Consider the following 15,805-nt stretch of genomic DNA (forward strand, 5'->3'; position numbering starts at 1 on the left):
CTGTCAGTGCGCTGACCTGGCTGGTGACCATGGGTGGTGTGAAGAGCTGGGGTTGGTCGTTGAGGCGGGGGACCACCTGGCTGTCAGTGGGAGCCACAACTGGCGTTTAGTTTTGGTTCTTCCGCTGCCTTGTTTGTGACAGATGATGACATGTTACCTAACCTTTCTGTGCCCTGATTTCCCTGTTTGCAAAATTGGTTCATTGACCCTTGTCTCCCCTCCTCCCACCCCCCAGGATAGTTTCAGCAACCGATTTGTAGAAAGCTCGCAGTGCTTTCATGAACAGTGCTGTAGAATCCAAAGTGATGCTAAAAGGCTGGAGCCAAATAGCTGTAGAGATGTCATGTCCATGTTTTCAAATGAAGGCGTTTCATAACTTTTTGGGTCTGATGCAAGATGCCATAAATCCTGACACATGGCAAGTAGGAAATTGCAACAAGGTGCGGACCCAGCTACGTGGGTGTGATTGTGGGGAAGAAAGCATGTCATTCCCTATTTCATTTTCCTTCGTTTATGTTCTTACTTGGTTTTCTAGTCTAGATTTCCCCTATTTACTATCCACCTGTGCTCAGACTGCATGACACTTTTAGACTGGGGTTTCTCTGCTTCATAGGCGGTGTGGGTACATTTTCTCTAGAGGGAAGTTTAGGGAAAACAGGGAAATCCCATCTTCTTTACCACTGCAGGTTCTTGCACAGTAAGATTTGCTTTTATAAACTGCTTTTTAAAATCAGTAAGTTATAAATAGCATTCTAAAATGCAAAATAGGGGCAGAGAGGGAAGAGGCCTTTTAATTGGAAGTAACAGTTTTGTGGGCAGAACAAGTTTGATCATGGTGAATTTTAAAAGGTGACCAGACTTTGGTTGCATTTGTTCATATCGTGATTATGGAGTATGATGTGGAATAGGGACCATTTCTTTAGAGCTTAAATACTCATTTTGGGGTTGGGTGCTATTAACTAGCACACCTGTTTTCCGTTTTGGCGAGCTAGTGTGTATTTGAAGTCTCATCGTTCTTTACATTGAGTACCTGCGGGGCTTTTACTGCTGTGCACACGTACCCTGTCCTGATTATCTAAGTAGAGACGTTTAAAGTTTACATTGATATTTGGGGTCAGATTATTTATTTTATTTATTTATTTACTTTAAGAGCTTTTTGCTATAGGGCACATGTACTCGCGGAACAGAGAGAGTACATGTCTATTAAATTTTGGAAGACTTTAGAAGATACCCAGGTTGGGGAATTGAACCCTGGTCAACTACATGTGAGTCCAGTGATGTAACCATTACGCCAGCTGCTGATCCCAGGGGTCAGATTATCTTTAAAAAATTTGTATAGACCATGTGCATTTTCTGGAGAGAGAGAGAGTGAGAAAGTACCTTGGGGGCTGGAGGGCTGATCGCACCCCTCAAACCCTTTCTCCTCCACTATCCTCTCGGAATTTGGAGCGCACACGCTTGGCCTGTTTTTCAAGCCTCTGGGTCAGGACTCGAATTGAGCAGTTGACCATTGGAGGTCAGCTGCCTTAACCACCATGCCACCTGGCTGGCTGCAGACATTCTAGTTGCCACAGGGTGAGTATGCTCCCCAGAGACTGACCCAGGGTTGTGGCCGTGATGTAATCCCTTCTTCCTTTCTCCATCCTGTTAGGAGTGGAGCACACAAGCACATTACTTAGTGTGCTTCTTAAGCTCCCAGGGCCAGGATTGGAAGTGCGTGGTTGGCCACGTGGGATCTGGAACCCTTAACCGTTTTATTTTTTGTGGTAAAAAAACGTTTTCAAAGTGCTTCTTGATTTCTTCCATGAAAGGGATAACTGAGCACAGAGAGGGAGGGAGGGAGTCGGGCAACCCCCACACATCTTCATGCTATGATGGACCCCCGGTGTCTCCTGGGTCAAATCAGCACACACTCTGGGCGTGCTCAGGGAGCTGCTGGGATGTGAACCCAGGACCTTTCCTATGTGGGTCCAGGTGCTTTAATGGTTGTACTATTTCCTGGGACAGATTTTTAATTTGTCAGATAGGGGGAGGTCTTCCAAAATTTCATAGACAATGCACATTATGAAAAAAACTGGATTTTATTTATTTATTTATTTTTTGCACTCTTTAATTTCATTTTTCATAAACTTTACAAAAACCTCCCCATACATTGCCCACGTGAGTGTTTGTGGACGATACAATCTACTTTTCCAAAACTGCTTAATTTTGACAAAACTTTCCTAGGTAAACTGTTTGCCCAATGCCAGGTTCTCTCTGTTGAATATTAAGTTGAGCTTGCTACCCCCTAGTGGTAGTGAGCTTAAGCTTAAGGCAGAAAGCTTATTTTCCCTGGTGGTGGGGAGGGCTGATGGGTTGCCCGGGCTCTGTTGTGTTTATTGCCTACTCCGAGGAAGGTGGTTACCACAGCCAGCGTGTGCATCCACTTCAGCTCGCCAGCAGCCCCTGCGTGTTCAGAGACGCCGAGAACAGGAAGAACTGCCCATGCAGTTCATTCCGGTCGGCGACCACGCTCGTGATGAAATCAAAGAATCGACTCGTTAATAGTGCCCTGTTCTATAACCGGGGGGAAACCCTAAAAAATGTCCATGTATGGTAAACTGCACACTGTTTCAAAACAGAATTTGGTGTGTTTTTTGCCTTTTCGGTTTTACTGCTTTCCAGAGGTACTTGATTAAGAATATTTAAGTCAACGAATGTCTTACTCATGTATTTCACCCATCTTCTTACATATTTTGTTTCTGCTTTAAGATAAAAATGATGATGGAGGAAAAATAAAGCATCTTACGTCCTCAAGAGAGTGTAGTTATTGTGGAAAGTTTTTCCGTTCAAATTATTACCTCAATATTCATCTCAGAACGCATACAGGTAAAGGACTTTTTTTTTTCAAAGCATGTGTTAAAATAATTATGATGCAGTACTCTGTCTATGTTTTTGTTGTTGAGATGTTCTGTTGGGTCCTTGGAATGGCTTCAGACAAAGTGTGCACATGTCAATTGCAGCTGTTATTTTTATTCTTTTATATTTTACTACTTTTTTTTTTTTTTTTTTTTCTTCTTTTTTTTTTTTTTTTTTTTTAAAGATTTGTGCCATGAGCTTGCTAGAGAAAGACAGAGGGAAAGTGAGAAATCACCCTCCCAGGAGGGATGGCCACACCATAATTCCTTCTCTAGTCTCTCCTTGGAATTTTGGGCACACACACGTGCACACGGGCATGTTATTTTCAAGCCTCCAGGTCCAGGGCTCAAACCACAGTTGGCCATGTGGGAGTTCAGGGCCTTAACCACGAAGTCACCTGCTGGCCTCTGTATTTCCCTGACTTAGCATGAAGTGAGGATGTGTGTAGTAGTCTCTACTTAGAAGCAGCTGGAACGCCATGGTGGTCGGGCGCTTGTGTTTGAATTCAGTGGGAGGTTCAGTCGTGGGCACATTGCTTCTACCCTGTTGGTGTCCCGACTTTTCTAGCTGTGAAATGGGGGTAATACTCATTTCTTTAGAGCTATTATAAAGAATGAGTACGTCTGAAGTGTTTTCCTTTTTCTATTGAAGTACACTGACATGTTTAAGTCGGAGTTTAGTAGGTGTGACACCCAACTTGGGGTAGGGGTCCTGGATTGCAGCTGACCGAGCAGGGAACCAGTGGAGCCCGTGTTCTCTAGAGCAGGCTGTTCTCATTTCAGTGCTTTTTATAAACGTCTGTAATTCAGTGACATTTCCCATTTCAGGTGAGAAACCGTACAAATGTGAATTTTGTGACTACGCCGCAGCCCAGAAGACATCCCTGAGGTACCACCTGGAGAGACACCACAAGGACAAACAGGGCGACGCTGCTGCTGAGGTCAAGAGCGATGGCCGGGGTCAGGAGACCGAGGATGCGCCAGTGACTGCCGACGGCGCGCAGACCAAAAGTTTGAAGAGAGTTTTTGATGGTGCCAAAGATGTTAAAGGCAGTCCACCTGCAAAACAGCTCAAGGAGATGCCTTCTGTCTTTCCGAATGTTCTGGGCAACGCTGTCCTCTCACCAGCACACAAAGATACTCAGGATTTCAATAAAAATGCCGCCGATGACAGTGCTGATAGAGTGAGCAAAAGTCTCCCCCCTGCTTACGTGGACATGTTGAAAAAGAGATCCGCGGCTGAACCTCAGGCAAACTTCCTCTGTAAAACAGAAGTGGATGCCACCCCTCCTCCAGATGGCAGTGCCACCCAGAATGCTGAAGTTGGCCCCAAAGAGAAGAAAGCAGAGGTGGCCACAGATGGCCGGTACAAGCCAGGCGTGGACTGTCAAGAAAAGCCTCTAAATCTGTCTCTTGGGGCGCTTCACAATTGCTCAGCCATCTCCTTGAGTAAGAGTTTAATCCCAAGTATCACCTGCCCGTTTTGTACCTTCAGAACCTTTTATCCGGAAGTTCTAATGATGCACCAGAGACTGGAGCATAAGTACAACCCTGACCTGCATAAGAACTGTAGGAGCAAGTCTTTGCTTCGGAGCAGACGCACCGGGTGCCCGCCGGCTTTACTGGGAAAAGACGTGCCTCCCCTGTCCGCTCCCCACAAACCCAAACCCAAGTCTGCTTTCCCAGCGCAGGCCAAATCTCTGCCACCGGAGAGGGTGAAGCAGAACCCCCCAGGGCCCGGGAAGGTCCCGCCGGCTTCAGGGATAGACTCTAGCACTTTAGCCCCAAGTAACCTGAAGTCACACAGGCCACCGCAGAGTGGTGGGGGCCCCGGGGCCGCCAGGCAGCAGCAGCCTGAGATGTTTTCTAAAACCAGTGTTTCCCCTGCACCGGATAAAACAAAAAGACCTGATGCAAAACTAAAACCTGTGCCAGTCACCCCTGGTCAGCCCGCCCTCGGTGCCAGTACCGTCAATGGGTCCACCGACTATCCCCCCAAGAACGACAGCCCGTGGGCTCCTCCAGGAAGAGACTATTTCTGTGGCCGGAGCTCTAGCAACACCGCCAGCGCAGAGTTTGGCGAGCCCCTTCCCAAGAGATTGAAGTCCAGTGTGGTCACTCTTGACATTGACCAGCCCGGGCCCAATTACAGAAGAGGCCACGACCTCCCCAAGTACCACGTCGTCAGGGGCATCACGTCGCTGTTACCCCAGGAGTGCGTGTGCCCGCCATCCTCAGTGTTGCCCCCCAAGCCGAGGTTCCTGAGCTCCGGTGAGGCTGACCCTCCGGCCATGCTGACTGTTCACAAGCCCTTCGGTGGCCCCGGGCCGCTGTACTCGTGTGGACCCGCTAGCCCAGCATCCAGCTCAGTGCTTGAAGGTATCGTGGCGTGGGCGCTGGGTGTAAGCGGCTCTTGAGCCTGAGCGCGTGTATTCCATAGTGGGGTGCTGCTCCCCAGGGGCCAGTGAGAAACATTCTGAGATACAGCAAAGGCTTGTGGTCAAATGTCCCTGCATTTTTAGCCTCTCTTGGTGCTTGACTTTCCCTGTTGGGGGGTGATCATGAAAATGTGGCTGGGACCCAGTGGCCTCATCTCTCCTTCCCTGGCAGTGGGGCACTCCGGGTATACACAGCCTTTTGTCCTCTTTCGCACATTCGTGTGTGCTCACGCACTCGGTCCCACACTGCTGCGGGATTTGGGGGACTTGGGAGGGCTCCTGTACATGTCTTATTACCACCCCTACTGGGGAAGAGAAAGATGTTATTTTTTTAAAGGAGTTTTTAAATTTAACTTTATTTCTTTATTTTAATTTGACCAGAGAGGGACAGAGAGAGAGTGTGAGAAAGCAAGCCGCCAGGTCCAGGACTCAAACTGCAGTTGGCCATGTGGGTGTCCAGCGCCCCTAACCACTATACCACCTGCCTACCCCAAGAGAAAGATTTAAAATTTAGTTTTAATTTTGCATGTGCTCTTTCCAGAGAGAGAGAAAGCATGCCCCTGTGTGTGTGTGGGGGAAGTGGCCATGCTGTAATCCCCTCCTTCATTCTCATTTTCCTCGGGATTTTGGGCACACACACACATACATACTTGGCAGATTTTTCAAGCCACTAGTTCAGGACTTGCACCACACAGTCGACCATGCCACTGGTTGGCTCAGGAGAGATTTTTGGTAGAGTTTCATCATGCCATCCACCATCTGCTTGCCTTTCCTCCCAGTGAACCAGAACCATAGGGTGCCACTGTACCCAGCCTGCTCAGGGTGGTCTTGTAACTCACCCAGGCCTGCGAGTGATCCCAGCCACTGCAGCTGGGCCACAGGCTGTAGATCGTTCTGTTCTTTTCTTTCTTTTATTTTTGGAGAGGATTTTGCTATAGGGTGCATGTGTTCTCCAGAAGGACAGGGAGAGACAGAGATAGAAAGCGAGGAATCACTCCCTAGGGGAGATGGCCACACTGCAATCCCTTCTCCATTTTCCTTTTGGGATCTTGGGCACACACTCACATGCGTCCGGCATGAGTTTAAGCCACCAGGTTCGGGGCTTGAATAGCAGTCGACTACATGGGATACAGCGACATAGCCATTAGGCTAACTGCCGGTCACAGGCTGTAGATTCTTAAGAGCAGAAACTATCTTTGCTCTAATGGCAGCATGTACAGCCTGTCACATTCCTTCACAGCAGGGTGGAGGAGGCACCCTGAGAGCCCTTGCCCTCAGGAGCTGGAAGTTTGTGAACTACTAGTTAACATCTCTCTCTCTCTCTCTCTTTTTTTTTTTTTGTGGAGAGGTTTTTGCCATAGGGCACGTGCACTCACCAGATAGACAGAGAGAGACAGAGAGACAGAAAGCGAGAAATCACCTCCCAGGGGGGATAGCCATGCCTTAATCCCTTCTCCTCCATTCTCCTCTCGGGATCTTGGGCATGCATGCCCACGCGCCCAGCGTGAGTTTTAAGCCACTGGGTCCGGGACTCGAACCGCAGTCGACTATGTGGGAGTCCAGCGACATAGCCATTACGCTAACTGCTGGTCCCCCTAGTTAACATCTCTTGAACAGCTTTGGAATGAGGACTTCTAGGGTCATACTACACATTTAGCCTTTCTTAAAAATTAAGTGAATTTTTTAAAAAAAGACATTATTTCCTATGTAAGTACTGCTAATTTCTTAGATTGCTTGGAGTTCTCCCATTCAATCAAAAGCCCATGTTGGGACCAGCAGATGGCGTAATGGTTATGTCGCTGGACTCCCACATAGTCGACTGCGGTTCGAGTCCCGGACCCAGTGGCTTAAAACTCAGTCTGGGTGTGTGTATGTGTGTGCCCAAGATCCCACGAGGTTAATGGAGAAGGGATTGGGGAGTGGCCATCCCTCCTTGGGGGTGATTTCTTGCTTCCTGTCTCTTTGGTACGCATACGTGCCGTATGGCAAAAGTCTCTCTTAAAAAAAAAAAAAAACTAAAAACTAACTGTTTTTCTCTAGGGAGCCATTTGTAGGGGGTCTGGTTGTGTCTGAGAAGAGGCTGCCCAGTATCCCAGGGACATGTCCTGCTTGGCAGACTTGACCCATCCGGGTTCCTTCCTCGTTGAGCCCTAAGTGTTCCTGGTTTGTGCTGCCCAAGGAGGAGAACTCTGTTCTAAACCTTTCCGTTTGTGTTAATGTCAAATTAAGAATTTTTCTGTGTGGTGACATTAGTCTATCAAGGATCACTTGATACTGATTGGTCTGAGAGAGATAGCAAATTAAAAAACAATTGCTTTTACACACGTCAGTGAATTTTATAAAAATTATAATGAAATAATAATCTTTTGCTGCCTGTTGATTAAAAAGCACTTCCCCCATATTGTTTAAAATGGACTTGAATCAAAATTTTGTCTTTATTTGAGGAGAAAGGCCCTTTGTTCTTCTAAATGGGATTTTTTTTTTTCCCCCTCTTAGGTTTTTGCCATAGAGAGTCAGTGATAAAGTGTGAAATCACCCCGTGGGAGGCATGGCCACGCAGCGATCCCTTCTCCATTCTCCTCTCAAGATTTTAGGCACATAGACACGTGTGCCTGGCTTGATTTTTGAGCCATCGTATCTCGAACTCAAACTGCATCCGTCGGTTAGGTGGGAGTCCAGTACTTGAACCACCTGCCACCTGCTGGCCCAATAACACATACACGTCTTCTCCATGGCATTTGGTTCATGGTTCATATATAGGTTTAAACTATGTTGCCGTTGGGATCAGCAGATGGCGTAAAGGCTACGTCGCTGGACTCCCCTGTAGCCAACTGCGGTCTGAGTCCTGGACCCGGTGGCTTAAACTCACGCCGGTTGCAAGTGCGTGTGTGCCCAAGATACTAAGGAGAATGGAGGAGAAGGGATTGCTGCGTGGCCATCCCCCCTGGGGGGTGCTTTCTGTCTTTCTGTCTGTCTCTGTCTTTCTGGCAAGCGTATGTGCCATATAGCAAAAACCTCTCAAGAAAATGTTGCTGTTTTCTTTGACTTTTTTAGCTTTAGTTAATTAAGAGTCTGTGTGAACATGTGCTCTTATAAAAATAATATGACTGTAATGGCAAACACAGGTTTGTTGGGATCACTTCATGTGACCTCTGTCTGTCAGGAGTTTTGAAAATCAGCCTCTAATGACGCATGCACACCTGCTCTGATGGCTTGAACTTAACTCTTAACACCCCTTCTTGCCTTTTCTTTCTTAATCAGGAAAGAGGCCTGTGTCCTATCAACACTTATCTAGCAGCATGCTACAAAAGAGGAACTATGAAAATTTTATTGGGAGTGTACATTATCGACCAAATGACAAAAAAACTTGATTTCCTATTTTGGGGGAAAAAAAGGTGAGCATTTGTTTTAATTAAATATAATGTATTCATTTTACTTATTGAAAATGAGCCATCTAGCTTGTCCAATATAATGTAAAATCAAATTGCTTTTAATTTTGATTTTTTAAAGGTATTTTAAAATTTTGATTAGTGTGATCAGAGTCTTAGGATTTCGGTGATGATAGTGAAAATAGTCTTTACAGTGACTGGAATTTATTGAGCATTTCTTAGGTGGTTGGAAATGTCATAAGGTATTTTTCAATGCAAAAATGCGTCACACCTTTCCCGATGACCCAGTACTTGGGCAGGCATTGAATCAAGTGTTTCATTGTCAAGATACTACTTATTACTTGTTACAGGCAGGGGCATTAGGTCAGAATTTGGAAATTAGTCTTCCACCTGTTTTTTTTTTTTTAATTATTTAACTTTTTATTTATTTTAATTTGACCGGAAAGGGATAGTGAGAGAGAAAGAGGGAAAGTGAGAAAGTACGCCATCAGGTCTGGAACTCAGACTGCGGTCGGTCATGTGGGAGCCCAGTGCCCTTAACCACCTGCCAGCCCCACTTCCACCTGCTGTTAAATAAAGTTTTATTGGAACAGTCAGGCCCATTTGTTTATAGATCATCTTTGGTTGTTTCCCTCCTATAACAGCAAACTTGGGTTAGTTTGACAGGCTGCACAGCCTGCAGAGATGAAAACAAAACACACACACACACACACACACACTCACATTTAGTTTTTGCTGTATATACTTGTAGGATGAAGACACGGGGCCGGGGCATGATGAGAAAGCACCCTTTGGGAGGATGGCCACACAATCCCTCCTTCTCCATTCTCTTCTCAGGATTTTGGGCTCACACGCACACATGCCTGGTGTGATTTTCAAGCCACTAGGTCTTGTACTCGAACCACATGTGAGACCAGTGGCGTTAACCTCCATGCTACCTGCTGGCCCTGCAAAGCTGGAGATACTTACTAGCTGACCCTTTACAGGAAAAGTCCTTGGCCTCAGATTAGGTGTTTACTGCACGCTTTACAGGTAGGAGACAGACTGTATATAACCTGCCCACGCCCCCTCTGCCTGCTGTATGGCAGGAGCCTGGTTTTTGCCCTAGGGCTACCAGGATCTAAAGCCAGTGCCTCACCTTCTTAAAAGAGCTTGTTCAAGGCCTTTGCAAGTCCTTAGCTGTGGAAGAAGGGAATTGGGGCAGGAGCAAGCTGAGGTTTATTTTGATGTGTTGGGTCACACGTCAGACATACCTAACTGTGCAGTAAGCTCACAAGCCAGTGGTACTGGCCCGAGTGTATACAGTTTATTCAGTTTGGCCGGAGGATGTAATGTCCTCGTACGGGTTACATCTGGACTCATAACCTTGAATGAAAGGGACCCACAGACAGGCGAGTTTGTGTCCATAGAAACCACCCCATGTGCACGTTGAGCACCTCTTTGTCGGGTGCTGCTAAAGTGAGGATACGGAGGTGAGCAGGTGCTCAGTTCAGGGGAGGTCTTCTCCGGACTATTTTCACTGGCCACGCTGGGGTGCGGGAACGATGTGCTCCCTGGCAGCATCAGCCTCAGGCAGTTCTGTGTCCTCTCACCCACTCAGGGTAACGGAAGCAGAATGAGAGTAAGCACGCCTCAGGAGTGAGATTGCTCTACGCCAACATTCAAGAATAAGTAATTCAGGGATTCGTGGAGCAGATCACTAGTAACAGGCTACTTGCAGTGTACGTTAGGACCGATCAGTCACAGCAGTTGGTAGCTGTCCTGTTGGTCCAGTGACCTCCGTCAGCACTGGGATGCTCCGATCTCATTCCCTTGGTCTGGATCATCCCACGCTCTCCTTGCTTGACTGCGGATAGGAGTAGTGGCTCTCGTGGCATGTCTGTAAAGTCTTTGCTGGGAGCAAGAGGCTCCCCGTCGGGTCTTTCTGCACACGATTCGTGTCCTTTTCCTGTCACACCTGTATATCCAACTTCCGTCTCTACACTTCAGTGAGGGACTGGCTGCATTGAACACCAGGCCCTTTGCTGGAAGGTCACTGGTAACTCCAGAGGCTAAACAGCGAGTGTACTCCTCATGGTGGGAGGTTGTTCTATATCATGTTTTGTTAAAATTCCTGGTCCAGGGCCAGCAGGTGGTGTGGTGGTTAAGGTGCCAGACTCCCCTGTGGTTGACTGCAGTTCGAGTCCTGGACCTAGCAGCTTGTTTTCTCACTTTCCACCTATCTTTGTCAGTCTGTCTTTCTGATGAGTGAATAGGCCCTATAGCATACTTGAAAATAATAATAATAATAAACTTAATTCTTTAAAACATGCATACGTTCCCGGTCCATTCCTCACAGTCCCGTTCGCAGTGCTGCACTCTTCAGTATCTTGTGTGTGGTGACTGCCTCTGCCAGGCCCAGTGAAGACACTAAGTTGTTTCTTGGTTATATCATCACTGTATTGTCCTAAATAGTGGATACCTAGTCTTCTGATACTGTCCTTGTGAATTTGAGCTCAAATAGAACTCAGTGCTTTTCCAGGTTCCTTTAGTTAATGATTATTTACTATGCTGTTGTAAATTAGTTTTTTAAGCTGTGACTTTTTAAAAAATCTCTGTCTAAATCTTTTTCCTTAGGTCTTGATGGATGTAAGCGCATACTCTCCATGAAGTTACCCTTTGAGCAAGCATATGGTGAAAGCTACTGAAATAAGCTGTGACTGTACTGTACATACAACAGGAACAGAAAAGGAACACTACAGTTTTGTAAAGTTGTTCTGTTAACTTTTGTACCAAATAGCAATAAAAACTAGTCGGAACAGTTGGCTATATGGGGACTGGCGATCTCTATTGTCCCTGAATAATATATATTTTTTTTTTTTAGAATTGACCAAATAAATGGATTCTTTTTTTTTTTTTTTTTTTTTTTGCATACTTGAGCGCTGCTGAAAAATCATTTGGGGTGGGGGAGGGGGAAAGTATATAATGCTTGCACCTCAGGTAAAAGCCTGTAAATATCTCCGATATCTCAGTTCTTAACCTGCCTGTTTAAATACTGTGTGTATTCCTTTTCTTGTTATGTAGCTCATCACTTTGAGCAGTTTTTCTACTTGTGCTCTTTCATTTAAAATGTATGTTTTTTAAAAGAAATTGTTAATGATTTGTATCACGTTGAATCCTCTGCAATCTTTTGTTGTCTTAACAAAATTGTAATGGAAGTATTGACTCTTCAATTGTGTGTTGCGTGTGTTGAGGTCGACCACTCTGAACCGGGCACCCTCGTATCGTAGATGTCAGCATGTCACTGAGGAAGGCGCCTCTTTTCTCTCTGTTGTCTGGAAGCCACCAGTGCCCTTCACTGAGGGTGCGGGGTGGCTCATGGGATTTCTCTATGGAGAAGCATTTTTTCTGTAGAGCAGCAGATATTGAACAAATCTACCAAACTGTGCTTTGATTTATTTTCTATCAAATAAGCATGTCTGGTGGGAAATTTAGTTTCTTTTGAGCATTTGCCTAAATTGGTATGTAAAAAGGTAAATGCTAAACTATACATGTGAATTACAAATATCGGGGTGCAATTTTAAAAGGGGGTGCGAACATTTTAGGTTTGTACTGGCAGTCTTGGTGTGCCGGGCCCTGGGGTTTGCTGCAGACCTGTGACAGTTCATTTCCAGCCACATTGGTTCTAAGTCAGGAACGGCCAGAGGATCCTCCAGGGAGCTGGGGAGGAGAGGAGCTGTTTATAGGCCTCGGTCATTGTGAAGCAGCATCGTTTTTCTGAGTGCACATGTGACCGGGTTTTAGAGAGGTTAGCCACCAGCTGGTTTACTAGATATTTTAAACTTTTGTTTTCCTTTAAAGTGCTGTCTGTGACTGAGCTTACTCAGCATACATAGGTTTAGCAATCAGAAAATATTTTATGAAGAAACTGTTTCAAAAAGAAATTTGCACTGTTGACTTTTTGTGCCCAGCTCTTCACCGTTAGAGCAAGGGTAAGTCCCAAAAGAATCCTGATATATATTTTTTTTTTAAATTTTTTTAAATGCAACATGATGTGTCCTTGATAGAACTCTGAACTCCCGTGGAAAGGGAGACGGGATATCAGAGCAGCCTGCTGGCGCTGGGCGAAGGGCTTCGTATCAGGAAAGTGTACACTATTGACCGTTCTTCCTGTTCACACGCTGAGCCATATGTACATAACTAGATTTTGTTTTCCTAGTTTTGCACTTTTATAGCCTATTTTTGAAGATTAACACATTTGCAAGATGATCGACTCAGTCCTTGCCTAATCCAATGAGTGTTGCAGAAAGCTTGCTGTGACCGGCAATGTAAATCTAAGAGGGGGATGGAATAATAGAGGGCTGAAATTTAAACCTGTATTAAAAAAAAAAAAATCACCAAATCTATTTAAAAAGAAGTCAGTTTGTGTTATGCTGAAATTTGGGGGCTTTCAGACTTCTCTTTTCTTACCACATTTCTGAATGCATCAAGTATCAATTTTTTCTACAGCCCTTTGTACTTCAAAATATGTCTTTGTCCATCAGTATTAACTCTTGGAATACTACTGGTTTTGTATGTTTTTTTTTGTTTGTTTTTCCTTGAGACAACAGTACATATAATAGAGGTACAATTTGTTGGATTTTTTGTTTATGTATTTATTTCATTCCAGTTTGATTTATTTTAATTGTTGATACTTAAGTTGTCAAACAGTAGACATTACTTGTTTTATTTATGATATATTTCAGCTTAAAGTTATGTTATTTTATGGATGTAAATATAGATTTGGTGTTTTGCAATCTTGGGTTTTGGTCTTGACTGTGTTTCTGGGTTTTTTTCCCCCAAGTTTATCTGTTTATTCTGTGAGTGACACAGAAAGCACCTCCTATAGGATCTTCGTGCCTTGAGTCACTTCCAGCCCCGCCAGCCCCAGATCATGGGCATCCACTTGCCCTGATGTGCTCAGGGAGGTCTTCAGATGTGAGCCAGGAACCCTCCCCATGAATCAGCCTTTAAGTTTCTGGTTTCTCCTCCCTTTAATTGCCAGAGGGTGCAAGTGCTTGGCACAGAAAAAGAAAAAGGGCCCCCTCAAAGGGGTGTGGTCATTGCCACAATCCTTTCTCCTCCATTTCTCTATTTTGTTGAGATTTTGGGCATCCACACATAGTCCTGGAGTGTTTCTAGCTTCCAGGGCTGAGATTTGAACCACACTTGGCCATGTGGGATCCAGCCTTCTATGCACAATGCTTAACTGCTATGCTGTAAGGCCAACCCTTTATCAGTCTGTTGTTGTATGTTCCAAATGCTGTTCCATACATACTGTGTGTTTGGAACATACCATAATAGGCTGGTGAGACATCATGTTCTCGTGAGCAACATTTCGCTCGTCTTGTTGCTACGCCGACCTGCCTCTCCAAGGTATTTTAAAGCAAATTTTGGACGTGATTTTATTTCACTTCTAAGATACTTTAGCATTCTCATCACCACAGTTAGCTTAGTGAAGAGTGTCTCATAACCACTCTCTGCTCGCCCACACGTGCATCTCCTGGTAGCCTCAGAAACGTCTTCTTGCAGCTGATACGTTGCAGTCAGGACCTGAACTGCAACGTCACAGCGTTCCGTTCGGCCACAGGCTCCTTAGGCCTCTCTCGTATCCTCTCACACATTTTATGATACTTATTGAAGCTGGGTCTCTTGTCCTGTAGAAGTTCTCGACGTCCTTGTTTGGGTGTATGGCAAATTTAGTTTCATTTAGCCAGTTTATATATCCTCTCTGTCCTGTAGACTGGCAAATTAAACCAGTGCTTAGTGTGTGAAGGGACTCCAAAGAGCTTGTGTAAAGATGGAATTAAAGAATAAGTCGATCTTGGTGCAAAAAGATTTTGAAGTCCAGGTGCAGTTTTACCATACAAGGGACGTTGTCTGGGAACCTAAAGATCCCCACACAGACTCGGGGGCAGTTGGTGCAGGGTAGGTGGAGGGCTTTGCGCTCCCTGTCGCATCATCTCTGGAGACTCGTGTCTGGTGCTCAGTCTGCAGGCATGCCAAGCCCCGGACCGTGGGTTCTGTGTGTCAGGTTCTTCAGCCTTTCTCAAGTTCCCTGTCAGTCTTTGTCCTCAGGATTTTAGTGGCCACTGATGAGCGTTAGAAGGGGTATAACAAGTCTCCCCCTCCTGTTACTTGAAATTCTATAAGAAAACTGGTTACTGGGTTACCCTGAAATACGATGTGAACAGAACAAGTTCTGCATGGTTTTGCCCTTGGTATTTGAGCTCAGAATGAGTTGGTCTCCAGCATTCTCCAGAGGTGAACCCCGCTTCGAACTAGCACCCTTCTATGATCTCCCGGACCTTTATCCGTCTGACGTGTTTTCAGCAACCGCAGTCATGGTTTTCGAGCCTCCTGTCTAGGCTGGGGAGCTCCCTGGTTCAGACGGGTGCAGCGATTTGCGGATGGCGACCTGAAGGCCTCTTGTTTTCTGTTGTGACAAGATGTTCCGACCTAATCTTGGTCGTAATCCGGACCCGGACATTCATGTACTCCAAGGATCCTGGCTTCGTTCTATGGGAAGTGGCAGTTAGGAATGACGATGTGGGGGCTGGCTCGGTGGTGCAGGGGTGACGCGCTGCTCGAGCGATGCTAGATCCACGTGGAGGACGGTGGGTTTGGCCCCGGTTGGCCTGGACCTCACTGATGGCTCTGGCTGGCTGGGAAGGCGGAGGCCAGGGGTTGCTACGTGAGACGCTGCTGACGGTGTGCCTCCCCCTGTCATTAAAAAGACATTTGCAGGTCGAGTACTTACTGTTGCCTGCTTCTGAGTTCTTGGGCATGCTAGATTCAGGGAAGAAGACAGTATTCACTTAATGTAAGGAAGAAAGAAAACCTCAATGAATTATCCTGCCCCCCCCCCTTTTTTTTTTTTTAGGAATTATTTATTCACTTTATTTTAATTTGACCAGAGAGAAGAGAAAACGAAAGTGAAAGAGCAAACCACCAGGTCAGGGACTCAAACTGTGGTCAGCCATGTGGGAGTGTCCAGCACCTTAACCACCACGCCACCTGCTGGTCTATTTTTTTTTTTTTTTTTTTAAAAAAAACAGGTACT

General features: G+C 45.7%; 1 protein-coding gene across 2 annotated transcripts in view; it reads left to right on the plus strand.

The window, feature by feature from the left end:
* ZNF217 (zinc finger protein 217) overlaps positions 1-13,499 on the plus strand; it is a 47,016-nt gene extending 33,517 nt beyond the window's left edge. The window contains exons 3-6 of one of the 2 annotated variants that reach the window (XM_006141901.3): positions 2,752-2,868; positions 3,726-5,276; positions 8,597-8,730; positions 11,341-13,499. In XM_006141901.3, the coding sequence (XP_006141963.1) occupies positions 2,752-2,868; positions 3,726-5,276; positions 8,597-8,706 (1,778 nt within the window). In that variant the 3' untranslated portion in view covers positions 8,707-8,730; positions 11,341-13,499. The remainder of the gene's footprint in view (positions 1-2,751; positions 2,869-3,725; positions 5,277-8,596; positions 8,731-11,340) is intronic. The other variant, XM_027766361.1, reaches the window with a different exon arrangement.
* Positions 13,500-15,805: the final 2,306 nt, after the last annotated feature.

Source organism: Tupaia chinensis, unplaced genomic scaffold (genome assembly GCF_000334495.1).
Source record: "Tupaia chinensis unplaced genomic scaffold, TupChi_1.0 Scaffold000066_1, whole genome shotgun sequence".
NCBI classification, from domain to species: domain Eukaryota; kingdom Metazoa; phylum Chordata; class Mammalia; order Scandentia; family Tupaiidae; genus Tupaia; species Tupaia belangeri.